General features: G+C 58.2%; 11 protein-coding genes across 11 annotated transcripts; 4 read left to right on the top strand and 7 right to left on the bottom strand.

The window, feature by feature from the left end:
• Window positions 1–282: 282 nt before the first annotated feature.
• On the bottom strand, window positions 283–1202 carry M421DRAFT_75091 (NAD(P)-binding protein; the record flags this gene model as incomplete). The annotated part of the gene is made up of 3 exons (XM_033597102.1): window positions 283–366; window positions 426–514; window positions 572–1202. 3 exons carry the CDS (start codon window positions 1200–1202, stop codon window positions 283–285), a joined length of 804 nt encoding a protein of 267 aa, XP_033443781.1.
• An 889-nt stretch (window positions 1203–2091) lies between these two features.
• On the bottom strand, window positions 2092–8447 carry M421DRAFT_104398 (uncharacterized protein; the record flags this gene model as incomplete). The annotated part of the gene is made up of 3 exons (XM_033587015.1): window positions 2092–5322; window positions 5379–7311; window positions 7342–8447. The coding sequence occupies 3 exons, from the start codon at window positions 8445–8447 to the stop codon at window positions 2092–2094; spliced, it is 6270 nt and encodes a 2089-aa protein (XP_033443780.1).
• A 212-nt stretch (window positions 8448–8659) lies between these two features.
• M421DRAFT_311823 (uncharacterized protein) lies at window positions 8660–9686 on the top strand. Its single transcript, XM_033589211.1, has one exon. It carries the CDS (start codon window positions 8872–8874, stop codon window positions 9508–9510), a length of 639 nt encoding a protein of 212 aa, XP_033443779.1. The 5' UTR covers window positions 8660–8871; the 3' UTR covers window positions 9511–9686.
• On the bottom strand, window positions 9679–10770 carry M421DRAFT_104397 (glycoside hydrolase family 105 protein; the record flags this gene model as incomplete). The annotated part of the gene is made up of 1 exon (XM_033587014.1): window positions 9679–10770. The coding sequence occupies one exon, from the start codon at window positions 10768–10770 to the stop codon at window positions 9679–9681; it is 1092 nt and encodes a 363-aa protein (XP_033443778.1).
• An 847-nt stretch (window positions 10771–11617) lies between these two features.
• Window positions 11618–12404, bottom strand: M421DRAFT_9624 (3-beta-hydroxysteroid-Delta(8),Delta(7)-isomerase; the record flags this gene model as incomplete). The annotated part of the gene is made up of 2 exons (XM_033598377.1): window positions 11618–11965; window positions 12021–12404. 2 exons carry the CDS (start codon window positions 12402–12404, stop codon window positions 11618–11620), a joined length of 732 nt encoding a protein of 243 aa, XP_033443777.1.
• An 856-nt stretch (window positions 12405–13260) lies between these two features.
• On the top strand, window positions 13261–15086 carry M421DRAFT_9623 (acetamidase; the record flags this gene model as incomplete). Its single annotated transcript, XM_033598376.1, has 3 exons — window positions 13261–13542; window positions 13591–14845; window positions 14938–15086. 3 exons carry the CDS (start codon window positions 13261–13263, stop codon window positions 15084–15086), a joined length of 1686 nt encoding a protein of 561 aa, XP_033443776.1.
• Window positions 15087–15676: 590 nt separating this feature from the next.
• On the top strand, window positions 15677–16743 carry M421DRAFT_96070 (uncharacterized protein; the record flags this gene model as incomplete). Its single annotated transcript, XM_033598364.1, has 4 exons — window positions 15677–16035; window positions 16088–16278; window positions 16443–16551; window positions 16602–16743. 4 exons carry the CDS (start codon window positions 15677–15679, stop codon window positions 16741–16743), a joined length of 801 nt encoding a protein of 266 aa, XP_033443775.1.
• Window positions 16744–17465: 722 nt separating this feature from the next.
• M421DRAFT_425745 (uncharacterized protein) lies at window positions 17466–18591 on the bottom strand. Its single transcript, XM_033594184.1, has one exon. It carries the CDS (start codon window positions 18260–18262, stop codon window positions 17738–17740), a length of 525 nt encoding a protein of 174 aa, XP_033443774.1. The 5' UTR covers window positions 18263–18591; the 3' UTR covers window positions 17466–17737.
• M421DRAFT_425744 (2-isopropylmalate synthase) lies at window positions 18120–20522 on the bottom strand. Its single transcript, XM_033594183.1, has 3 exons — window positions 20140–20522; window positions 18512–20089; window positions 18120–18460 (listed from the first exon to the last, which is right to left on the bottom strand). Exons 1-3 carry the CDS (start codon window positions 20290–20292, stop codon window positions 18278–18280), a joined length of 1914 nt encoding a protein of 637 aa, XP_033443773.1. The 5' UTR covers window positions 20293–20522; the 3' UTR covers window positions 18120–18277.
• Window positions 20523–20640: 118 nt separating this feature from the next.
• M421DRAFT_425743 (uncharacterized protein) lies at window positions 20641–22506 on the bottom strand. Its single transcript, XM_033594182.1, has 3 exons — window positions 22349–22506; window positions 21728–22299; window positions 20641–21677 (listed from the first exon to the last, which is right to left on the bottom strand). Exons 1-3 carry the CDS (start codon window positions 22453–22455, stop codon window positions 20740–20742), a joined length of 1617 nt encoding a protein of 538 aa, XP_033443772.1. The 5' UTR covers window positions 22456–22506; the 3' UTR covers window positions 20641–20739.
• A 2256-nt stretch (window positions 22507–24762) lies between these two features.
• On the top strand, window positions 24763–25218 carry M421DRAFT_104392 (uncharacterized protein; the record flags this gene model as incomplete). Its single annotated transcript, XM_033587013.1, has 1 exon — window positions 24763–25218. The coding sequence occupies one exon, from the start codon at window positions 24763–24765 to the stop codon at window positions 25216–25218; it is 456 nt and encodes a 151-aa protein (XP_033443771.1).
• Between the last annotated feature and the right edge of the window lie 296 nt (window positions 25219–25514).

Raw genomic sequence — 25514 nt, 5'->3', positions numbered from 1 at the left:
CATCAGCCACCTCCCCTTGCATCACGGTCGGTGCCAATACGAGCTACTGCTCCCACCATCATCACTTGACACGCGCGCCCAACGGGCCGATTCGGTAACGACCGGCCATGTTCTACACTCGGCACAAAGTTGATCCATCAAGCCGTGCGTCCTCTGTCTTAAAGTAATCTTGAAATTTCCCCAGTGACACCACAAGCAAAGTGGAGGGACTCGAGCAGACCATGTGTTGCGACGTTCCCCAGAGTAAGCGTACACTAAGAACCCCAGGTGACCACTCATCAGCTAAGGCAAGGTGTAACCACCATCGATAACTATGTTAGCCCCAGTCATGTAGCAGCAAGCGTCGCTAGCGAGAAAAACGAACGCCTATTCAAGTTCGTCACGTCAGTGGGCGGTCACAAATCAGCAAACGATGGACCACTCACGCCTTTGAGCTCAGCAGGGTGACACAAACGACCACCCGGAATCATATCCAGCCATTTCGCCATCAGCTCCGAAGGCTGCGAAGAAAGCACTATGGCAGCGAGTCAGCCAAGTCGGAACGGGACTACCATGACGAGAAGCGCCTTACTCTCCGTGTCGATGAAGCCGGGTGAGATGCAGTTGACGCGTGCAAACTCGGACCACTCCACGGCAAGACACTTTGCGAGGTGCACAACAGCGGCCTTGGAGGCATTGTACGCAGCCTGCGTCTGGGGGATGTTGACCAGTATGGCGCTCACGGACGCGGTGATGATTAGATTGCCCTTGCCCTGCTTTTTGAAGATTCTCCCGGCGGCCTGCGCAGTCCACATGACGCCGTCGAGGTTGACGCTGTTGTTCCTCTGCCACGATTCTTCCGTGTAGTCGAGACTGGGAACATTTGCGCAGACCCCAGCATTAGCCACCACGATGTCCAACTGGCCGTGTCCAAACTCCGCGGCAATCGTGTTGATAGTCTCGCTGATGGTCGTTCTGTCTGCGACATCCGACTGGAACGCTTGGACGCGGACGCCATTATCCAGTGCTATCTTGGCGGCAATGTCGTGTGCGTCTTTGCTGGAGGTGTAGATGAGAGCGACATGGGCGCCCGCTTCTGCAAGACCACGTACGACCTCTAACCCGATACCTCTAGCGCCGCCAGTGACAGCTGCAATCTTGCCCTTGAGGGAGAACTGGGAGAGGACCGGTGCATTGACGTCGTGCGGCTGGAAAAGAGGCATGACTGCAGATGTGGAAGAAGAGATGACGGCACGGCAACGGTTGAGACGCGGAGCTGTGACCTCGACGCTTCGATACCGGCAGACCCCACTGCCAGCGAATGTAGACCTATACCCCAGTTTTCCTCGGGCCGAATCTCCACGCGGGCTGTCCCAAACGGGAAATTTTAACGGAACAGCCATGCCAGCCCAACACGCCCATGCACAGCTCCAGCAGCAACTTCGACTCCATTTCGTCACCAATCGTTGAGGCAGTAGATCGAAACGGGAAGAGGAAAGACGATCAGACCGGACCGTCGTTGGCAGACGTTGGCATGACTGGGGACGTGTGCCACTGCAATAGTAGCTTCCCCGCTCCGTTCCGTCGTGCTACCACGTCGCAAGGTGCACTCACCGCACGCCGTCGACAACACCATCAATTGAAGACACACGGCTAATCTTGATTCTCAATTCATCTAATTCTCCTCTTTTCTCTTCTCCTTTTTTCTCTTCTCCTCTCTTCTCTCACTCACCTCCACCCTACCATTAACAACTCACACCCACTCGCCCTCTCACTCTCCACATCGTCTACAAAGCACCAAAACACAAATGTTATATGCACTAGTCCCACCAAAACGCTCCCGTACATGCTGCCAAACGAAACCCATACATGATAAAAACCGCGTCCAAGATACAAAGCGGCAGCCAGGTCCGCAAATCGCTCTGTCGAATGTAGATGTAGATGTGCTCCTCGTCAAGGAAATGTAGTTGCGTAGATATGGTACTGGTATCGCGGAAGCCAAGATGCATCTGCAAACGCCGCGCTCGCTAAAATCAAATCTGAACATGTTGCTCTGGTGTGCGTCGCAGTGTGCGACTGTCGCATATCCTTCACCCGGTTCTCTTCCTCGTCTTAGTACCTCATCTTCCCCAGCAGCGAGAAGCAGTACGCCGCCTCCCGCTCACTCTTCATCTGGATCATAAAGACCCTTGCTCTCGCGCCATTGACGCCGCCCGTGTGCGCGACTTGGCCTACCTGTCCATGCTCGTCGACATTGTCCTCCCACACGGATACTGCGATGCCGCTGCGTGCGACTCGTTCAAAGCACGTCTCGGAAAGGGTGACGTCGAGCAGTATCTGGCTGTCTTTCTTGCTGGTCACCACGATACGGCGCTCCTGCGTATGGTCTCGCGTGCCTGGAGAGCGCTGAAGAGGGTTGGGGCTGCCTGGCGCGCTCGGGTTCGGACTTGGTAGCATAATGGTCAGTCTCGCTCCGCCCATGTCGCGCCACTTCTTCAGACTCTCTCGCTCGTAGAGTCTGCACTTGGTGTTGGTGATGCCGGCGGGCGCGCCGACTGCTCCACCGGGTCCGTTTGGCGAGGACGCGCCTGAGCCAGGAAGAGACCCGCTCGACCCAGTGTCGAAGCTGTTGAGAGACTGCGATTCCAGTGTCGAGTTTCGCACGCTGAACATGCCGCCCTTGCCAAAGGAGAAACGGCTGAGTGCCGATCGCATCGCAGTCCCCATGGTGCCGACCGAGGACTCTGTGGCAGCGGATATTGATGCCGCACGTGTACTCGACTTTCTGTAGCTGCTCCGCCGGCCGAGTGTGCCACCAAACAGTCCCGATCCAGAAGAAGCATTCGTTCTTGCTTCATTGCGGCGATCCATTGCCTCTGCCCAGCTTGTGTGCCCATAAGGTCCGCGGGCGTTTTGCAGGGCAATGTAGGTCGGGTTGTTGATGCGGGACTGGTTGATCATGGCATATAGCTGCGCGCACTCTGTGGCGTTGCGGCTCCTCAGCATGATGTTGTTGCCTGTGGCTATGCGAGAGTCGGACGTCGGCGGCGAGCGAATGGAGATGTCGATTGCTGTCGACTTGCGCAGGGGAACCAGGGGGGTAAGCTCAACCGCAATAAGGGGAGCACGTCCGCCTGGCTGTATAATCTCATCGCCGTCGGATACGAGTGGCTTGGAGTGAGCGGCTGTGATCTCAAACACTTCAATCTTGCCTGGAGTAACAACAATGCTGCACTCGTCCGGATGGAGGCTGTCCCATCGTCCAGCATCTGACCAGGAGAAAATGGACCCAACGGCCTTGGTAGCCTTGCCAGAGTTTGTCGGGACAGCGCGATAGGGCTGGTTCGATGCGGATTGGGATGGGGTGATTGTGCCGTTGGGCAAGGTGTAGATCGATGCAGGCGGAGACACGCTGGGAAACTCTTTGCTCTCCTCGGGCAGAGGCTCGAGCGGGGCGGCGTCTCTGCCAGCCGAGGATGGGCGGGTGGCGTAGCTGCGTGATCTGCTGAGCGGCATCAACGGTGTCGGGATGTCATCGTCCAGCTCGTCCTCTGACGACTCCGAGGTCAGGCTGACGTCGTCTGACTCGCTGGCATCATCCTCGGACACGACATCTTCCTCGCTCTCGCTCGACGATTCAGTGCACGTCGACGGCTCATATTCGTGCTTGAGAGGGGAAGACGAGCGGCGCTTAGTCTTCCATCCGGGCAGTGCTGGTGTAAAGTTTGGTGTCTTCGAGCCCTTTAGAGTGACTGGGGTAGCCGGGCTGGGGGACCGGTGGGGTGGCGGAGGCGGTGGTGCATCGTCCTCTTGGTTGCGAGTCTTGGGAGCCTTGCTCAGCGCTGGCGGTGCCGAAGCGGGTGGCTCAGAAAGTTCATCGGCATTCGCAGCATCTCTCAATGACGTCGAGGGCTGGCTCGACTTCCTCAGCCTTGGAATGGATGGCAGTTCCATCGAAGGTGTCGACGATACTCTTCTGTGCGTGCCAGGTCGCGGTGGGGAGCCTGGAGGCGACATTTGCTCTTCTTCAGCGGATTCTTCGCTTCCGTCGGACTCGTCTGAACAATCTGCCTCTGACGTTGGCATCCATACACTGAAGTTCTTCCCACGACGCTTCGTCGACTTGCGACGAGGCTGCTTCTCTTCTTGGATGATCTTGGCCTCGCGGCTTTGGATAGGCTTCGGCTCGTCAACAAACTCAATGGGATCGTCGAGCGTGATCTGCCGCGAGGGCCGTTGTGAGACCGTCGACAATGTCACAGTCCTTGACAGTCTCTTTGCTTTTGTGCGCTTCAGCCCCGTGGGTGACGCGGTGCCGTCTGAGCGCGTAGCGTCGTCGAAGCTGCTTCGCGGCGTTTGGTCTGCGTCTGCGTCGGGACGTCTCGTGCGTCGCACAGTGCCCAGATTTGCTTGTGGCTCTGGTGGGGAGACGTCGGCTGCGTCCCGGTTCCTGTTGGCAAGAGAGACGTCGCCTGCGTCCCTGTTCCTGTTGGCAAGGGAGCCGTCGCCTGCGTCCCGGTTCCTGTTGGCAAGGGAGCCGTCGGCACTTGGCGGCGTAACCGGCGATACCGTGCGCGACTGTCGGCGTCTGTCAGGTGTGTCGTAGTTCCAGACCTTGGAGACGCCCGTGTGCTGTTCGCCGAGAGGAATCTCGATTTCGTGAGGGCTTGGTGTCCTGCTCTTGAAGGGCGCCGTCGAAGCGGTTGCCACGGACACCAACGAAGAACCATGGCTGCTTGTGGGTCTCGCCATCTGGCCCGGGACCGTCTGGTCTCGCTTGATGTCGGCAATCGGCGGTGGGATAGGGGTGAGGCCAAGCATCTGCACCCACTCAAAGCCGGCTTGCTCATCATCGGCAGTAAGTGACATCACCTCGCTCCATTCGGACCCATCGGCTTGGTTTCCGCGGATCATGACAACAATCTCACCCTTCACATCGCCATTGCGCGCTGAGATGCGGCTCTGCTGAATGGGCGGCAGGAGGAGCCATCGGCCCGTGGAGTCGACCTCGCACAGCAGGACATCTCCGCCTTGTGCTGTACCTGGTGCGTTGTCGCGGAGCAACAGCTCGACGCGACAGCTCAGCTCCTGGCTGGTAGAGTGGTACAGGTACAGGTCAAAGTAGTCCCGCGCTCTGACGCAGCGAGCTGCATCGATTCGAACGCCAGCCAGCGGAGCGAGGCTTCGAGGATCACGAGCGCGCGTGGCGTCTATGCTGGAGGCAGCCTCGTCTTCGAGTCGGGCTTGCTCGTCGTTGGACCTCTTCCTCGCGGCGGTGACGAGATCGTGAAAGGTGGCGGCGATCTTGTCTGCGCGCTCCGAGGGCTGGACGTGATTGAGACCCTGAGCCCGTGTTAGCAATCGTGACAAAAAACTCGCCATCCGCGGGCGAGACCGACCTTGAGTGTCTTGGCCAGGTACTTCAGTCGCACCAGCGGCCTCTTCAGCATATAGGCGACATCGACTCGCTCGCCATCGCCATTCACCACGTATCCATCGGCATTGCGCGGCATGCCCTCGTCCCACGGAGCGCCGTCGTCCGGGCCGTTCACAATCTTGGCGGGCTTGAACGGATCGTCGTCGGCAGGGGCAAGGCTGATGACAACGTCCTGGAAACCGAGGCGCCACACGCTAATGTAGTCGCCGTAGACGCGCTGTGCGCTCTGGGCCCAGGAAAGGAAGCCGTCCGAGTCTTGTTTGGGCACGCGCTTGTGCAGTGTCTTGAGTCGCTCGAGACAGAGGCCCATGTCTACAATGGGCTTGGTGACCTCACTGGGGTCAGACTTGGCGGAGCGAGAAAAGAGGCCGACGGCGACGGCCGAGTCGGTCTTGGAGAGGACGCAGCTGAGGAGGACGGGAATGACGCCGTCGACAATGGTGCGCAGCTCCCGCATGTACTTTGCCTCGTCGTCGGCAAGCTCGTTCATAATGTCTGGTATTGTGGCAGTAGCCAGGCGGCTCCTGTTGGTGCGAATGCTGCGCGCGGACACGATGCTCTTCGCTCCTGCCTTGGGCATCGACAGCACTGATATCAAGTCCGCGTGGCTCGCCAGCCTGTTCTTCCGTGTGCTCCTGCGACTGACGATTGTAGACGTCTCGTTCAGCTGCGAGCCGACTTCTGAAGCAGTCACGGTTCTGTCGTCGCTGAAGACAGACTCGCTCCGCTCCGAGCGCGCGACGTCTGTTCCCGGCGGTCGGTGCGCCTTGCTCGCGAGCGAATCGACCGAAGCAATCGTAGACAGACGCTTGCCTCTTGCTGGCTTGCGGCGCTGCACGGCAAGGGGTCGTGGTCTGAGCGAGGGCTGGTCAAAGTCGACGGAAGACGCACCCACCGACGATGACAGGGCAGAGGACGCGGCCGAGACAGCGCGGGCAGTGTCTTCTTGGGTGAGATCGTCCGTGGACATGCTCTCGCGCAGAGGAGAACAGGTCGAGCTCTTGGAGCGCATGTGTTGGCTCTTGCGCCTCGCGCCTCGACGCTTCAGTGTTGGCGTTGGCGAGAGCGGGGCCTCTGGCGGCTCAGGCTCAGGCTCAGGCTCGGCCTTGTCGGGAAGCGGTGGTGCAGCAGAACCGTCGGGGCCGACAGGCGAGGCTGCCTCTTCTGCGACGGGTGCGGTGGTGTCGATCTTGAGTTCGCGGCTTGCTCGTCGCTGCTCGTGGCTGCGACGCCTGCGCCTGCGTCTGCTCCCACCTGCACTTGCACTGCCGCTGCCGCTGCCGCTGCTGCGCGGTCTTGTCGTCTCTTCAGCGGATGCCGGTCTTGTCGTCTCTTCAGCGGATGCCGGTCTTGTCGCCTCTTCAGCGGTTGCCGGTCTTGTCGCCTCTTCAGCGGGTGCCAGTCTTGTCGTCTCTTCAGCAGGTGCTGGTCTTGTCGTCTCTTCAGCGGGTGCTGGGTCGACGGGGGCTGGCTGATGCCTGCCTTTGGTGGATGCTGGGACGACGAACGACTCTGCTTGAATAGCGGACGACTCTGCTTGGGTAGCGGACGACTCTGCTGGAGCAGCGGACGACTCCCGGGCTGGCTCCTTTGATCGCCGTCTGCGGCGGGGCGGGAGGCGTTCCGACTGTTCTGCGGCGTCCTGCATCTGCTGGGTGCGGTCGAGCCAGGCTTCCAGTCTGCTGGCGAACACCTTGTTGGGCGGCGACAGCGCTCGTGGCTGGACGGCGCGCAGCGCCCGCATGACGTCCTCCTTCTCCATGTCGACCGTGTCGGTCTTGGTCCTGCGGTGGCGCCGTGTAGACTCCCGGAAGCCCTCGTCGTCGGACATTGGCCTGCTCTGGCGCCGCCTTCTGCGGCGTTCCCGTAGCTCATCTGCACGCGGCGACGTGACGCTTGGCTTTGGCTCTGGCTCTGGCCCGGGCTCGGGCCCGAGCTCGGGGGACACGCTCGACTCGGCATACTCGACGGTGACGAGGTTGGCGAGATGCTCAAAGGCGGGCCCGGGCTCTGACCTGCGGCCCGGCCTCTGTTTGACAGGCTCGGCGTCTTCGGCGGAGAGCGAGGCGCGAGGGGACGTCTGCGTGTTTCTGCGGCGGACCTTGACCACCTCCGACCTGTCCTTTTTGCGCTGCGGAGACTCGGGCTCGACGGCGGGCTCCTTTGCACTGCCCGAGCCGCTGCTGACGGGCCGCTCCTCGTTGGCGTCGCTCTTGGAACTCGCGGGCTTGGACGCGCGCCGCTGGCGCTGGCGCTGGCGCTGGGCGCCCTTCTTCTGCCCCGTGCTCTTGCTGATGTACTTGGCCAGCGTCTGCGGCACCGGTGCCTGCAGCGGCGTCTTGGGCGTGGGCGTGAGCGTGGGCGCCGGTGCAGGCGTGGACGTGGGCGGCGCAGCCGTGGGCGGTGCGGGCGTGGCCGTGGGCGGTGCGGACGGTGCGGGCGCGACATCCTCCGGGACAGCAAGCTTGTCCTTCTTCACGATGCGCGAGGGCCGCACCCAGGCGTTGGGGATCGTCTTGGGCGGCGGGCGGGCGGCGTCTTTTGGCGGCGACTGCTTTGCGCGCCAGTGCGAGTCGCTCACGACGCGCTTCTTGGGGGCGACGGCGCTGTGCACGTCGTCGTCGAGCTCGTTGTGGGCCGGCGTCGCCCGCTGCGGGCTGTGGTCGGTTGGGGTAGAGGGCGCGGGCGCAGGCTGCCAGTTTGGCTTGTCGGGCGCGGGCGCGGGCTGCCAGTTTGGCTTGTCGGCCGTGGGCTTGGTCGTCGTCTTCGGCGTCGGGGGCTGCGACTTGGGCCGGGACGTCTTTGGCTCGACGTCTGCCGACGGCGTGGCGTCGTCGTCGTCGGTGCCCGCGACGGCCGCGTCGTTGCCGCCGTCCTGCTGCCATCGCTTGATCTTGTCGCGCACATTGGCGGGCTTGCTGATGCCAATGGCCTTTGCAAAGTCGTTGCCGCTCATCACGGCGGGCGCCCTCTTCTTGCCGGGCGACGCATGTTCGCGCGGGCTGGCTGCGTCGGCGGGCGGGGCAGGCATCGAGCCCCGTGGACATGGGCGGTGCGAGCCAGGCGCCGTCGTGTGGCAGCGTGCGGACGCTGGCTGGGCGGCGTCGGGGCGGCGTCGGGGCGTCGGGGCGTCGGGGCGCTGTTTGCGAGTGTGTATGGCACCGCGACTCGAGCCGTCCGCGTCTCCCCTCGTCGGGGCGCAGTCAGCGGCAGCAGCGCGGGGTGCGCGTGGCGGCGGCAGCGGGTGTGGACGCTGGTCTCAGCGACAACTGCAGCCCGCCTTGTCCGGGGCGCCGGGGGAAAGGTTGGTGTCACAATTTCAGGCTTGTTGTGCTGCTGCTGGCGAGCCTATGGTCCACACGAGCTGGCCCACCCGGCCAACCAGCCAAGCAGACTACGAGCTGTGCACTGCACGATACGGCCGGACCGTGCTTGTCCAGGCCAACTAGTCGACCATGTACAGAGGACCATGCACAGAGGAGCATGTACAGAGGAACATGTACAGAGGAACATGGACAGAGGAACACGTACAGAGGAACGTGGACAGAGGAACATGTACGTCTGTGAGGCTGACCCGCTCTGCCATTGCTTCTCCCAACGCCTCGCCGCCGTCCCAGCCGCCCTCCTCTGCGTTGGGCCGCGCTGACAAGTCGCTCCGTCTCGGCGGGGACGCGGGAAGATCCGTGACGCAGCTCGCTTGTCGCCCACGTTCACCTTCATCCATGCTTCGATCATGCACGGGGCGCAGGAGAATGGCCTTGCATGAGTGCAAAAGGACGGAAGCCCTTGTTGCGTGTGTGCCGTGTCGGGCTTCTCACGGCTGCTGGGCTTCTCACGGCTGCTGCATACACCCGAGTCTGCAAACGTCCAGGGATCAGATGGCAGCTGTCAAGGAGCTGTCGAATGCCACTGCATCAACCCAACCACTGGTGAACAGTCGGACACTAACCACCTCACCACAGGTGAAGGGTTGGACACTCACCACCTCACCACAGGTGAGAAGCTGGACACTAACCACCTCACCACAAGTGACAGGTCAGAGAAATCTACAAGTCAAGGTCAAAGATCTACAAGTCAGGGTCAAAGAATACTAAAGTCAAGGTCAAAGAATGCTACAAGTCAAGGTCAAAGAATACTACAGGTCAAGAATACTGCAGGTCAAGAATACTGCAGGTCAAGAATACTGCAGGTCAAGAATACTGCAGGTCAAGAATACTACAGGTCAAGAATACTACAGGTCAAAGCCGCCCTCACCTCCCACGTCAACACCCCAGCCGCTCCACCTCCAGGCTCGCCCCCACAAACGCCGCACTGCCCAGCACGCTGTTGTACAGTATCGGCCTGGTCGTGTAGTACTCGAAGCTCGCCGTCGAGTTGAGACTGCACACGCTCACCGTGCCGTTCCAGCCCAGCGTGCCATTGCCACTGTGCACCACAAACGTATCCTTTAGGTGGGCGTATGCGCGCCGGCCCACGTCGACGTGCGTCGCGTTGAGATGACCCTCCCGCGCCCCCCGCAGCAGCGCCCACGTGAACATGGCGCTCGCGCTGCTCTCCACGTAGTTGCCCTGTCTGCCCGGCGCGTCGAGGAGCTGCCACCACGCGCCCGTCGCCGCGTCGACGGCGTCGACAACCGCGCCCATTCTGCGCTGGAACTCGGCCACAAAGTCGTCCCGGAGAGCGCCGCCCGCGCTGGCACGGTCGAGCTCCGAAATCGTCTCCAGCAGCCCCAGCACGTACCACCCCAGGCTGCGGCCCCAGACGTGCGGACTCTGCCCGCGCGAGTTGTTCGCCCACACCGCCGTGCGCGAGTCGTCGTACCCGTGGACCAGGAGGTCGGAGCCCTCGACTTGACAGCGCCGCGCAAGCAGCCCAAACTGGCTCTTGAGCTCCGCCCACGCCGTGGCATTCCGCGCGTCATGCGTCGCTGTCCAGAGCGCCCAGAACGGGCCAAAGGAAAACATGCCGTCCAGATACGACCAGTTCGGGTACACGTAGTACCACAGCCCGCCCTCGGAGCTGCGCGAGTTTGCGTCGATGCTGGCGCGCAGCACCTCCCCCGCTCGCTGGTACCTGTCCTCGCCCGTCTGCGCGGACAGACCCACCAGCGCGTTTCCCGCGCTCAGCCGGTCCAGGGAGAACTTGAGCGCCGTCGTCGTGTTGGCCCACAGCGGAAGCAGCGAGTCTGCCGACGCCGTCGTGTAGCACGACAGCGCGGGTGCGAGAGTGTGGTTCGGGTACTGCGCCATCAGCGCGGAAAAGGTCTTTTGCACGAGCCCGGCCTGCAGCGCTCCGGACGCGTCGCTGCTCGACGTGTAGATTCCCTGGCGTCGGGACATGATGGAGCGCGCCATCTGGATCGAGAGCGGCTCGTCGTTGGGTGCTGCGGCTGCGGCTAAGCAGAGCGCGGTGGCTGTGGGGAACCGCATGGTCGCGTGTGTGCTGAGAGATTGTCTGGCGACGGGAATAACGGGAGCAGCATGATTTCGAAGGCTTGCGGGATATATAAAATATTGGTGAATTGGATGCTCCACTCAAGGGCCGAAGTGTCGTCGAGCGGCGCCGATCTGCGCTAGCGGTGTGTCGATCGACGACTAGAGTACGCAACGTTGGGACAATCAGGAACAGACTTTACGAAATCTGCATCGTCAATTTCCTCGTGTCGTTCTGCGTTGTCTGTTTCCTCATCTTTCTGCAACGTCAATTTCCTCATCTTTCTGCATCGTCTATTTCCTCATTGTTCTGCATCATCTATTTCCTCATCGTTCTGTATCGTCTATTTCCTCATCGTTCTGCATCGTCAATTTCCTCATCGTTCTGCGTCATCTATTTCCTCATCGTTCTGTATCGTCAATTTCCTCATCGTTCTGCATCGTCAATTTCCTCATCGTTCTGTATCGTCTATTTCCTCATATCGTTCTGTATTGTCTATTTCCTCATATCGTTCTGTGCACTCGACTACCAGGCTGTGAATCTAGGGTATATACACGTCCACACAGCATCCGTCCTCCCGTGCGCCTCAACGCCATATCCCGCACCCTATCCGAACACGTTCCCAGTCAGCCCAGTCGAGGCTCTTCGAGGCTCTTCAAGGCTCTTCAAGGCTCACGCCTTCTCCCTGTAGTAGCCCAACGAGGCTACGCCTTCTCCCTGTAGGAGCCCAACGAGGCTACGCCTTCTCCCTGTAGGAGCCCAGCGAGGCTACGCCTTCTTCTTGTAGTAGCCCATCTGCTCGGCCTTTTGCAGCAGCTTGGCGGCGTCGTTGACGGCCCTGAACGCGCGCACGGTCGCGTCAACGCTCTGGTACATCAGGTAGCCCGGGATGACGATCCAGAAGGCGTTCATCAGCACAAAGTAGCCCCAGTAGTACGCGGCCTCGGGCCGGGTGTAGGCGACGTCGAGGATGTAGTGGTCGAACAGCGAGGTCGCGTAGTACAGCACGTCGCCGTAGAACTGGCCGAGCGACACAATCAGCTGCAGCGAGTAGCGCAGCGGGTGGTCGACGGCGATCAGGTACGCGGTGAGAAAGGACAGCGGTCCCCAAAAGGCCTGTCGGGCGTGTCAGCATGCGGCTTGCTCGGCGGGGCCTCGATCAACCACTCACGGCTGTGACCGTCTCCATGCACAGCACGAACGCGTCCTGGGTCAGGTAGCGCGAGTCGCTGAGCGCGTACTCCTTCCACAGCTGGCCAAACAGATCCTGCATGCCGCCCATGTGCCGGAAGTTGTAGGCAAAGTAGCCCTCGAAGAACGAGTGGATGCAGCCGCACAGCACGAACCACATCATAATGGACACGTCGGCGTTGCTGGCGTTGGGGCGCGTCCGCATCAGGATCGCGTACGTGATGCTGAATATGACGGCGCATCCCGCCGCGAACATGCTGACCAGCTCGAGCGTGTTCCACTCGTTGGCCAGGTAGCCCACAATCTCCACCCCGAGCGGGTAGTACGGGTGCAGCGCCGCTGCGGAGGTTGCGTTGGCAGCCATGGCGGTGCGATTGCGATTGGGGGCTGCGTGACGAGGCGGAGGCTGGAGGCGAGGAGTGGGAGGAGGCCTGGCGCGCGAAAGGGGTGCGAAATACACTGGCACGGCCTGGGTGGGTCTGCAGTGGGACTACTGTGCCAGGCCCGTATTGATGATTGCCTCGAAAAAATGCTGGGGTAGCGTCATCAGATGGGGACTAGCCGCTGCTGGGGACTAGCCGCTGCCACGCAATCACTACGCGCGAACCATCTCAGACGGTAGTGACAGCAGCAACGGCAGCTGGACGTGTCAGCAGTACAGTACGCGACGCGAAAGCATGTGACACTACCCTCGGCGACGCAATGTTTGCAGACAACTCATGAGGCGGATAAGCTTTGCATCCGCGTTGAAATCCGTCCTTTTCCGTCCGCTGCCGAGCCTCTATGCGAAGGCCCTCTACATACACAAGGAACTTGCCCTCCCGGAGATCGCAGTCGGTAAGCACCTGAACGCCTGTAGGTTGAAGAGTAGGTGAGATTGTAGGCTACAAAAGTAGGTGAGAGATGAACTTGATCTGCGCCACCAAACAGCTGCGCTTTCAAGTTCCCGTACCCCTCAAGCCATGCCGCCCACAACCGAGGCTTCTTTCCCCAGCCTTGGTGTCAATCAGCCTAGTATCAACCAGCCTAGTATCAATCAGCCTAGTATCAATCAGCCTAGTATCAGCCAGCCTAGTATCAATCAGCCTAGTATCAATCAGCCTAGCATCACCCAGCCTAGCATCACCCAGCCTAGTATCACCCAGCCTAGCATCACCCTAGCATCACCCAGCCATCTCCACACTGGCCATCTGCATCGTCAAGAACACATCAACATCACAATGGCTAAACCAAAGACTCAAGCTGGCCCCGAACCCACGCCCAAGTGGCAGTCGGTCTCATGGCAGAAAAAGGACCAGCAGTTCGCTCGCATCCCCAGCCAATGGCGCTTGCCCCAGTCACCACCTGCGACTGTCACCAACTATCTCAGTGTACCACGAGCGTGTGGCCTACTGACAGAGGAAGAGCTAGACATGACCGAAAACCACGACGCCACAGCCCTTGCTCAAGCGATCCGAGAAAGGAAGCTTGCGTGTGTGCAAGTCACCACCGCCTTCTGCAAGGTACGTCTACGCTGACAGTGTTCGACGGTCGACCACTGACCCCATCAGCGGGCGGCCATTGCACACCAACTCACCAACTGCTTGACCGAGATCTTCTTTGATGATGCGTTGAAGCGCGCAGCCGAGCTGGACGCCCACCTGGACGCCGGCAAGCCACCTCTAGGCCTGTTGCATGGAGTCCCGGTATCACTCAAAGACATGTTCAATGTCCGTGGCTACGACTCTTCTCTCGGCCTCGCCGCGCTATCTTTCAAGCCGGCTACCGAGAACTCGGTACTGGTCGACCTGCTGCTCAGCTCCGGCGCAGTGCTCTACTGCAAGACGAATGTTCCACAGGCTCTGATGGCGCTGGACTCACACAACAACGTGTTTGGCCGTACACTCAACCCCATCAACACCGCACTGACCGCAGGCGGCAGCACCGGAGGCGAGGGCGCTCTGCTCGCTATGCGCGGCTCGGTCCTCGGTGTTGGTACAGACGTAGGCGGCTCCATCCGCATCCCTGCCATGTGTGATAACTTGTACGGCATCAAGCCGAGCGATGGCCGTGTTCCGTACGCTCTAATTGAGGGAGGATCACTCCCCGGTGCAGCGAAGATGGGTCTGCCTGCCAGCGCTGGCCCACTAGGCCACTCAATGCGCGACATGGACCTCTTCTTCCAGGCAGTATCTGATCAGAAGCCATGGCAAGTCGATCCGGATGTTGTTCCACTGCCGTGGAGTCCCTCAGCTTCACATCCCAAGAAGTTGAGGATAGGCGTTGTAAGACGAGATGGCGTGATCGAGCCGCTACCCCCGATTACACGCGTACTAGACGAGACCAAGGCCAAGCTGCAAAAGGCCGGTATAGAGGTTGTTGAAATGGACATTGCATCCATCTTCTCGCAGTGCCACTCCCTCGCCAACGGTATGTTCAACGTCGAAGGTGCGAATGCAATGTTCGACCTGCTAGAAGCAGCAGACGAGCCATTGTCGCCGTGGCTGTCAACCCGACTAAAGAGGAGGAAGATGGCGCCGTTCGAGAAGCTGCAGGAGCTGCATGGAAAGCGCGAGAAGCTGCGCAAAGAGTGCCTGCAGATGTGGAGGGACAAGACAGGCGAGATTGATGCGTTCATCTGCCCTGTTGCGCCGCATCCTGTTCCGCCCATCGATCGTTACAATGGCGCCGGCTACACGAGCTCCTTCGTGCTTCTCGACTACCCTGCCGGCACCGTTCCGATCCGAAACTTCACAAAAGGCGACAAGAAGGGCGAGATGAAGGGTAAGCCGCTGGGCAGCTGGGACAAGGTCAACCGTGCACTCTGTAAGTGTCCCGCAGTCCTGGAGCATCTGCCAATTGCGGTTGTATTCGAGACGGGTTGAATGCCACCGGCTATTTTGTGCTAACGAACACAGGGACCGAAGTCGACCGCGAATTGTACGTAGGGTCTCCACTCTGCATCCAGGTCGTAGCGCCCAAGTTGCAAGAAGAAAAATTGGTGCAAGCCATGGCAGCAATCGATGCCGCGCTGAAGGCGGAGCGACCACCCTCAGCGAAGCTCTAGAAAAGCAATCGAGACATTCCACGTCATTACAGTTCTCGTCGAAGGCACTCGTGTTGATCATTGCTACGTTGTGTCTTACCGGCCGAGTGTACAGGTTGGCAGGTGTTTCTAGCGCAAACGGCAAGCGCTCGCCGTACGATTCCGCAGTATTCACGCCAAAAGCCGAAATGCTCCGAACATTACCTGTAGCGACAAACAACACCACAGCCCCAATTTGAGTAAGTGCCCACACCAAGCGATGCGTATTCTGCCTTCCCTAGGATCAGTGGATAGTTGTGGCTTGGCAGCGACAATGACAGCGCGGTTTCAGCTCGTCTGAACCCCAGGCTCCTTAGTCTGCAAAGGCATGAGCCTGGACTTGTACCTGGACATGCGTCAAGTCTTTGGCTCTTGATTGCGGCTTCTTCATATCACTCCATTTGTACTCGACCAGTCACTTTCTGTAAAGGAAAGAGTGCCAATACAACATACTGACTGAGCAGACACTCCCGACCCGTGTAGACATCTCCACCCCTCTTCTCTTACCTCGCTGCTGGTATGAATCAGACAATCGTTCTTACATCCCGTCAAGTCAACCATTGACCGCTATCATGGGCGAAGAAAGGGCGCTCTATCTGAACAGCATCATTGACCGGCTGGTGAACCTCAGCATGTTGGAACGCACGACTGCTCTCACACACCTCTACAACTTACGGACTGCTGCCGTGGAAGATCTCAGCGATGCTGGAGACGACTGGCAGCATTGGGACAGCGTGCTCGGCTCATCAACGCCACCCGACAACGTCAAGGCACTCATTCGCGATCTCACGCACCTACCCGATGATGAGCTTGCTATCGTTGGAGCACAGGTTTCGGAGAGGTCCCACATGGCCCAAGAGCAAATCCTACACATCGCCGACTACAAGGAGAGAGCAAAGCTCCAGGCTCAGCTCGCAGCGAGCGCCAAGCAGTCAGTCGCCCGAACTGCATACCAATGACACCCATTGCTGACAAACCTGCAGAGCGCGTAAGAGCTATGTCGCCGCCCGCCGAGGGCTCGACATGAAGCACAAGGCGAAGCTGGCGGAGAAGATGAAGGACGTCCGCGACGCAATCGAACACGGCATCGACACCGGTCAGGATATCACCGCACTCGAAGTGGTCTTTGACCGCATCGAGCAGGCATTCTGGGACCAGTGTCCCAGATCCGCAGGTGATCTGGGGATCAAGACTGAGGAGCAATGAGGTTCCTGAAGCGTCTCACAACGGCAGTGATTGCTCGATCCGCAAGCACTGTGGCCATTAGGATGGCTATCAGCATGCATGCAGCATGGCCCACTGTCGCACTTTGCATAGACTGTCTGCATCTCACTCAAGCCAGATTGCACATTTCGCCCTCCCCACGGAGCAGCGCCAGTGTAATCGTGTGCAAGCTGCGACCTGACGCGCTCCAAAAACACAGCTGGAGCGATACCAGCACCCAAAGGTATGTGTACATTCCGGGAGTCGATCAACAGTCACTGACAGCGTTCGAAGTCGGGTCGGAACTCAGACAGGCGATGGAGACGGCGAGATCATTGCAGAGGATAAGCGCAAGATCGGAGAGCTAAGGCAGATGCTCACGACGCGGCTGAAGGTTCAAGGATTTGGGAGACGAGATGAACAAGAGACTGCATGACTCAAGGCTGAGAAGAGAAGAGGCGACGCGGCTGATTACAGAGCACAATTAACTGCTTTGCACGAACCCTTCTAAAACCGCAAGAACGCCCTATGCACTTTTACTACTTCCACACAGCAGCTGTCTGTTTCCGCTTTGAGTCTCTGAAGTCACATCTCCACGCTTCCATCGGTCTCGCTATACGATCGTAGCGGACCGCCTCGCACCGCCTATCCTCGACGCTCAGCGAGAAGCCCTCCGCTTGGATGCTGTCGAGAGCGTTGAGAGACCGCTCACAATCGAGCTCCACCAGCGACGGCATCAAACTCATCACGTTGGCCTCGAGAGTACGGTGAGCGTAGACTCGTCGACGAGGGAGTCGGAGGGACGTGATGGAAATGATCTGTGTGAGTATTGTGCGGACTGCATGGCGCAAGACCACCTTTCTCCAAATGAACACGGGTACCATGGTCTCTTCTGCGCTTATACGGGTGACTTGTCTGGTGGCTGCACCAGCTGAGTCGACATGAGTATACTGTGACCGAGTGAACGGCGGCTGGGTTTACTCGTTGAGCTTGTGCGATTTTGATGCAACGTTTCAAGTGTTCCATCGCCTGGATATCTACAATCTTCATGCATGATGTCTAGTCTGCACACACATTCGTTTGACTTGCAGCTTGATGTTGTTGGCCGATGATCACGGATTCACGCATCTCACAGTGCATAGTGAGCTCTGGGTGCGGGAGGAAACTAGTCTTTAGAACCCAGATTATTCCTTGAATCTTCGACATCACAAACAGATCGAGCATGTGTCAAGAAGGCAGCACCTACATGCAGAGACCAATGAGATCCCGCGAGGAATACAATGCAAGCACAACACCGTCAAAGGCACACTCGGTGCCGACACAAGTATAGGTAGTGTATACAACCGCACCACATCCCGAAGCTTATCCACATAACTCCTGTTGAATCCGGGACGTTGCTGCCAATGCTCAGTACTCACGACGGTGGGAGTTCATTCATCGTTCACGCCAGCGAACTCCTCATTCGCGAAGCCTGCACAAGCCTCGTCCTGCGCAATGCGATTCGAGTTTTCGAGATTTGCGAAGCGCGTCTGAAGCTCATCAGAATGATGTCCACAGACGAAGGCCTGGCATTTCCGAAGTTGAAGCCGCCGATGTAGAGCCTCTTCGACGATCCGACGCTTCCCATAGCCACGTGATATTGTCGGTGATGTGCAAAGAAACATCATCGTGCGCTCAGAAGGGAGGTGTTCAGGCACGACAGCATCGAGGTTCCCCTGTACATGCCTTTTCGAAGCGGGTATGGGAATCAGGCTAGCAGTGTAGCAGAAACAGTCCATTGATGACAGTGCAACCTCATCGAATACACGTGTTGGCAGCTCTGGGAAGACTGTAGCTTGTTGAATGATGAAAATACTCGATCTGAGAGTGTATATGCACTTTTGAACACCGGGCTGACCCAACCAATGCCAATGCAATCGTAACGCGAGGCAGAAACGGAATGAAGCAGACAACATGGCATGGTCAAACGGCTAGACACCCGCGCTCTTGACGTCCGCCTGCTTGCCCCCAACCATCTTCTCCAGACTATCCACAATAGTGCCATTCTGCTGCTCGGCGCTCTGACTCTGCCGCAGGGGGCTGCTCGGAATCTCGAGCGTGTCACTCCTCTTGGGGCGGAAGGGAACCGGGGTGCTCGGTCTACTCGATAGGAACTGGATCCTGCATTAGTGTCTCCAGATGCTATCTTGTTCGTGGACCCATACCGAAGAAGCGGCGCTCAGAAGCGCGATCAGCGACGCCTGCACCACGTCGTGGTGGATGCCGACGCCCCACACCTTCTGGCTGCCGCCGGCGACCACGCACCCAATGTACGTGGCGGCCTTGGCGTCCTTGTTGGACCCGATCGTGTGCTCGTTGTAGTCGACCACGTCCAGCTCGATGCCCAGGCCGCGCAGGGCGTCGGCGAGAGAGGAGATGGCGCCGTTCCCGCTGCCGTGGATCGTGTGCTCCTGGCCGTCGATTTCCAGCACGCCCTTGAAGATGCGGCGCAGGTTGGACGTCTTGTTCGTCTTGCCTTCGGTCGGGGGCTCGGGTGTCTTGCTGCGGTCCGCCACGATGTCGTAGTCGATCAGCCCGAAGCGCGGGTTGCGCTTGAGATGGTACGCGTCCTCGAACAGGCCGACGATTTCCGTCGGCAGCAGCTCGCGGCCCAGACGGTCGGTTTCCTTCTGTACGACCTTGGAGAAGGCGATTTGGAGACCCCGCGGCAGGTCGAGCTCCAGCTGGCGCTGGATGATCCAGGCCACGCCGCCCTTGCCGGACTGCGAGTTGACGCGGATGATGGCTTCATATGTGCGGCCGATATCTTGTGGGTCGAGGGGTAGGTAGGGAATTTGCCAGTAGGATTCGTTGGTTGCGCCTTCCTGCTTGCGCTTCTGGAAACCCTTCTTGATGGCGTCTTGATGCGAGCCGGAAAAGGCGCAAACGACGAGCTGTCCGCCGTAGGGCGCGCGGGGATGGATGGGGATCTTGTTGCAAGTCTCGACCATGTCGATGATGGACTTCAGGTCCGAGAAGTCGATTTTGGGGTGGATGCCCTGTGTGTACAGGTTCAGGCCGAGGGTCACGAGGTCGACGTTTCCAGTGCGCTCGCCGTTGCCGAACAGAGTGCCTTCTACTCGGTCTGCGCCGGCCATTTGCGCGAGTTCTGCTGCAGCGACGGCGCAGCCACGGTCGTTGTGGGGGTGCAGAGAGACGCAAATCTTCTCGCGCTCGGAGACGTTCCTGCAGAAGAACTCGATCTGATCGGCGTAGACGTTTGGTGTGGACATCTCGACGGTCGCGGGCAGGTTGAAGATGATGGGGTCCTCGACTGTGGGCTCCCACGCAGCCTTGACGGCCTCGCAGACCTGCAGAGCAAACTCGGGCTTCGAGTCGGAGAATGTCTCGGGCGAGAACTCGTAGTGCCACTGTGTGCCGGCCTGCTCGGGGTCGTCCTTTGTAATCGACCTCGCGTACTTTGTACACTCGACGGCCAGAGCGATTGTCTCGTCGTCGTTCATGTTGAAAACGATCTGCTGGAAACACGGGCTGGTCGCAAGGTACAGATGCAGGATGGCCTTCTTCGCGCCCTTCAGCGAGTCGACGGTGCGGCGGATGAGCTCTTTGCGGCAAGGCGACAGAACCTGCAGCCAGACATCGTCGGGTACTATGCCAGGTGTCTGGACGAGGCGCTGTGTGAAGTCGAAGTCGGTCTGCGATGCCGAGGGGAAGGAGACTTCGATTTCCTTGTAGCCGAGTCTTGTGAGCATTTGGAAGTACATCCACTTTTGCTCGCCGTCCTGCACGCGTCAGCACATCCAAGCTTGCAGGATTCGCCCATGAAGCACACCATAGGATCAACCAGGGACTGGTTGCCGTCGCGCAGATCCGTCGACAGCCATCTTGGGGGCTTCTCGATTGTCTTGCTGGGCCATTGCCTGTCTGGCAGGTTCACCGGCTTGAACGGCTTGTACTTTGTCCACGGCTCCGCGAGCATTGGCATTTTTGCTGTTTATGTTTTTCAACGGCCAATTGGCGCACTCGATTGTGACTGTTGTGGACTAGAATTCCGAGGGGTGTGAATCAATCAGTCACAGTCAAGTGGTGATTGGGGTATCGAGCAATGGAGGGTTATAGAAAAAGGGAGACTGGCGCGAAGGAGTCACGAGCTGTGAATCATAGCAGATAAATTCGTCGTGCGAGGTTGAGCCGTCGATATGCCGTGCAGGTCCGCCGCAGGGCGGATGACGATGCGGGGCGGGGCGCATGGGCGCAAAAGTTCAAGGAGTGCGGGGCGCGCCGATATCGCTGTCTGCCAGCGAGCAAATGAGTGGCATACAATTTGAAGGCAGTGAGCATTGATTGACAGGGTGTGCGTTGCGTTTGTGAGAATCAGATACTGCGAAGATAGCCTACACTTCTCTCCCAGGACCAGCCGTGGGAGGTCTGTCTACAACATCGGCACGCGCAGACCGCAGCAGTCCACCTCGTTGCCTCTGATCTCGACTCTCCGCCCAAAGTACAGACTGCCAAATTCCTGCACGTACGCGCGGTCTGCCTCACTCCAGGTATCAAGACCCATCCTGCTGAGATCGTCTCGCTCGATCCACAGTGCATCACCCTCCTCGCCTTCTCCTTCTTCGTTCTCGTGCTCGCTCTCTAGCAGTTGGGAGAGTACTTTGATCATCAGCGACGACTGGCGGTGGAAGTATGCGATGACGGCTGTCTCCACCGAGTCAGCATACTCGGCTATGTCGCCAACAAGGTCACGGTCGAGTTCCCTCTCGGCTGTGGTGTGTGCATCACGCTCGCCGGCACTCGCCCACCACATGAAGCCCTGGTACGCAAGTCGTGACCACGTCGTGGGCTCTACAGCTGTGTCGTCGTAGGCGTCGTTGAAGTCGTCGTCTGCGCGCTTGGCGTCAATCTCGTCGTGCGAGATGAGCGGTGCTGCGTCGTCGTTCTGCTCGTCGTCGTCGTGGAATGTCTCGGTGGCCTGCTGGTGGTGCTTCCAGAGCTCGCGATGCAGCAGCTTGTACCGTGCAACGTCGCGCTGGCTGGCCTTGAGGGCATCCCCTGCGCTCGTGCGCAGCTTTGGCCATTGCCGCTGTTGTGGTGCTGCGTCGCTGCTGTGCGGCATCTCGACGACAATGTCGTACAGCTTCTGCTTAGTCGCGATGATCTCGTCTGTCGTGCAAGCGACCCAGCCCTCTGCTGGCTCGCTGCCCGGCGTGTGTCCGCCCTTTGGGTTGCGCAGTTCTTCGAGGTAGGGAATGTCGTGCACGCCAATGGAGAAGAGGGAGGGGAGACGGAGGAGGTCCTCGGTGCCCGGCGCGAGGTGCTCGGCGTCGCGAGGGGAGATGCTGGAGAGCACGGAGAGGTTGTAGACTGTCGCCGTTAGCTAGCCCGCCGGGGGATGCAGTCTGTTGCGCGCTCACCAAACTCGCATGTCGTCCTGACGGGCGGACTGCCCACGAAGAGGATGCGCTTCCTAAGCAGCGCGGCCTGCTGCAGCCTGAAGACCAGCGGGCCGAGCAGCGCCAGGTACTGCAGTATCGCCAGGGCCGGATGGTACGCGGGCAGCCGCTCCTCGTCCTTTGGGACAGCCGTGGCCGTCGAGATGGCGCGATCGCGGACGGCGCGCTTGCTGTCGACGTGCTTCGTTGGGGCCCTGCTCGTCTGGTCGGCCCAGAAGTCCTCCAGCGGCGCGACCGTCTCGTCCTTGGCCAGGGCCGCGGCAATCTGCTCCAGCTTCCCAGCAAGCAGCCATGCTCGCCCCAGTCGGCCAAATCTGCCATCTCGCCGGACGAGAATGCCGACCGAGACGAAGTTCGCATTGCGGTCCGCGTCGCTCGCATCCCCCCGGGCGAATGCGCTCAGCCCGGCGTAGCCCGTGTGCGTGAAGTAGACGAGATCGCTCGCATGCGAGTGCAGCCCGGACGGCAGCGACTTGAACTCGACGCCATCGAGGTCCGTGTCGTTGGCGGTGCGCTTCCATGCGATTGTGTAGCTGGAGGCGTCAGCATTGCGTGCGCCATGGCGGTACTCGCCCAACGCACCCGACTTTCTTGTCGAACCGGATCAGGAAGAGCGCTTCGACTTGCGGCGCGTCGCTCCGGCTCTCTGCGTCGACATCACTGTCGCTCGAGTGTGTCGAGGCCGACATGATCGCGTCGTGGGCGCTGGCGTGCTTGTCGGCGCTGATGCAAGGCCGTTGGCATGGCAGGAGCTGCATGATGACGGGGCAGGTGCAGCCGAGAAGGGGGATCAGGCAGAGCCACTTCCATCGACCACGCATTTTCATCATCGTTTTGTGTCAGGCCTGATGGATCGAATTAATCATGCAATTTCGGAAGCAGTCTTCACAAACATAATTTATTGCGTAGGATCGCCTGACTGGACGATGTGGATTGTTGTTTAACACTCAATGTACTCTGGCCCCTTGGAGTCTTGTTATGGACGTAACAACCCACAAACAGCAATATACTACAGATGGATGTAATTCTTAGAAGCTGGAGAAAGCACAGTGACCAAATTTGCGAATAGGTGTCTACGGAATTTGCTTTCAAGCAAGCCGTACTGCTTAGTAGAGCTGCCCCGATACCAGGCTCGATGGCGGTCAATTCGAAACCTATTTGACAAGTCCTGTTTATTTGGTGAGAACATGCAGTCTATCCTCTATATCCCTCCAACTACCAAAGGGCTTGAAGTTTTCCACTTGATGCACCGTCAATCCACTCCTCTCATCACTTCCGCATGGTTTTTTCCTTTGAATCCATCCTTGCGAACTCAACGTTTCTTCTTCCTTATCGCATAGAGAGCTGTCTTCACTTGAATAGGTCGAGTCGTTGACTAATCCTTGTGACCCGTCGGATTGAAATCTCTGAATTGGACCCTGGTACAGTCCATTTACAGCTTCAATGTGCACTGTGGGGAACCCAATCCATGCATGTCCACCATCGCCGCAACAAATGATAAATCACATAGCCCTACTAACCAATTGTCCGCACGGAAGACTGAAGTATATGTATGTGCATTAGCCAACAGCAAGATGTAGTGCAGCAAGCCTTCCAAATCTCGCTCGCGTTGGATGATATTTCAGCGGTCACGGTTGGAGTCTGGTGTGCGGGCATGAGACTACTTTCAGAACACGACGAGAGGGAGAAGCAGGTATTGAGTGGTGGGGGCGCTGATATTCACCAAGGGGCGGAAAAGCTAGCTCGGCATGTGAAAACATAGTACTTGAAGACGATAGTTGAGCTAACAAACATTTTACTATCAAAAGGGGCTGCGAAGCTGTTGTGTACATAGAGGATTGGGTAGGGACAGGAACGAAGTCAGGGGATGCGGTGTCCGCCTGGGTCCATTGCTTCCAGAAAGTGATAGTATTTGATTTCTAAGATTAATATTATTAACAATAGACAGGATTTCCACATACGACCATAGGACGTTGAAAACAAGGCTTCCCGTTCGCTCAGCCCTATTTAAGCAACGTACCGGCGGATTAGTAGTTAGGTGGGTGACCACTAGCGAATACCCGCTGTTGTATGTTTTTGCCATCGTTTGGCTCTTGTAACCAACCTTCAGCTGTCTGCGCGTGAAGCCTTCACTTCGTCAACAACGTCCCTTACTTTTTGCTTCTAGAAAGTAATACTGCCTGGTTTATAAGATTATTATTACCAATAACGGCCAGGATTTCCACATACGACCATAGGACGTTGAAAACAAGTTCACCCTCGCCATCCGTCAAACCTCGCGGTTCCGGGTTGGGGTCAATTAACTGAGGTTCGTCTTCGGTTACCCGTTTCAGGAATCGCGACTCCGTCGCCAACTTGCTGCGCACCCCACCAACACAGCCCCAAATAATTCTTAACAGTATTTCAACATGCTGTAACCGTCTCAAGGTGCTCGCCGTGTTAAGGATGGAATGCCGCCAGGATGGGGCTCAACCTGCCGCTGCAGTCCTGCTGCCGACTGTCATAGAGGTAGTCTTCATATCCCAACGGAAGAGGTTATCGACTCGGACGTGCTGCGTATGGACTCGTGCAAGTGATTTGACGGTATCGTCCCATCCGTGTTGCCATCTTCGAGACCGAGCGATAGACGAGGGGTTTCGTATGCCACCCCTTCTGACGCTCAAGGTGACGACGCCGTGGAGTCGTCATCCACCGGCGGAGGGGTTGTGAGACAGTGGTATCGACGTGGCTCGGTGGTGCTGGCTCTGTTATTGGCTCGTCGCCACTGTTGTCGGAAAATCGCGTCTCTGGCAAGGACAAATACATTGCTTCATAGAGATCAAACAAGTCGGATTCTTCCAGATGGTCATCGTCAACCTCCATTGTTCCGTCTGAGCTGTCGCTGCTGGTAGAAAGTTCAGGCACATGATGTACAGTACTAGGTCAAAAGTTTCTTCCGTCCGTGCGCACGCGTCTCCATCACAACATCAACACCACAACTTTGCAGCGTCATAACGATGCCGCCACAACGCCAAATTTTACAAGAGTTAGACCAAAATGTGCGTAGAGGACCTAACTTGACGATCGTTCAGAGAAATCAGATCATGGGGCTATTAGCGGGTGGATGCACAGTCAAAGAAGCCGCCGACGCGTATGGCCGCACTGAGCGCTGCATACGCGATTTGAGGAAAAAGTACACCACAACTGGCACAACGGAGGACAAGCCTCGCAGCGGGCGGCCACCTATACTATCGCTATCGCAGAAGAAAATCATCTACCGGAAGGCACGCGCCGCACCAAAGATAGAGTACTCAGACCTAGCCAAAGAGGCGGTGTATGTGAACGCGGAGGGCACCCCTTCGAAGCCACCCAGTCGCTCTACACTATATAGAGTACTTAAACAACAGGGCCTCACTAATCTCTACTGTAAAAAGCGTCTAAAGCTTACTGCTAAGCATGCTAAGGAGCGTTAGATCTTCTCTAAACTTTAGCGTAACTTCCTGTGGGTGCAGCGCACGCTCAAGTTTAGTAATAAGTGCTTAATTTAGAAGGGTTCTAGTAGTAATGTAGAGTGGTGCTTTTGTTTTCTGTAGGAAAAATAGAAGAAAGAGATAATAACTAAAGCTTAAACAGGTGGGAAGCCAGCTTAGATGGTATAGGCATGTATGTGGTTAGATGAAAGAGGTCGCGCGCGGAGGAGTAACCTGGTGTTGCAGCCAAAATAGAGGCAAAATGTACATACATTTGCACCCCTGAATTGGCTGGTAAA

This window comes from Didymella exigua (genome assembly GCF_010094145.1).
Source record: "Didymella exigua CBS 183.55 unplaced genomic scaffold M421scaffold_49, whole genome shotgun sequence".
In the NCBI taxonomy this organism is placed as follows: Eukaryota; Fungi; Ascomycota; class Dothideomycetes; order Pleosporales; family Didymellaceae; genus Didymella; species Didymella exigua.
Note: the sequence above shows the minus strand (reverse complement) of the source record. Positions and strands in the feature narration are given on the sequence as shown.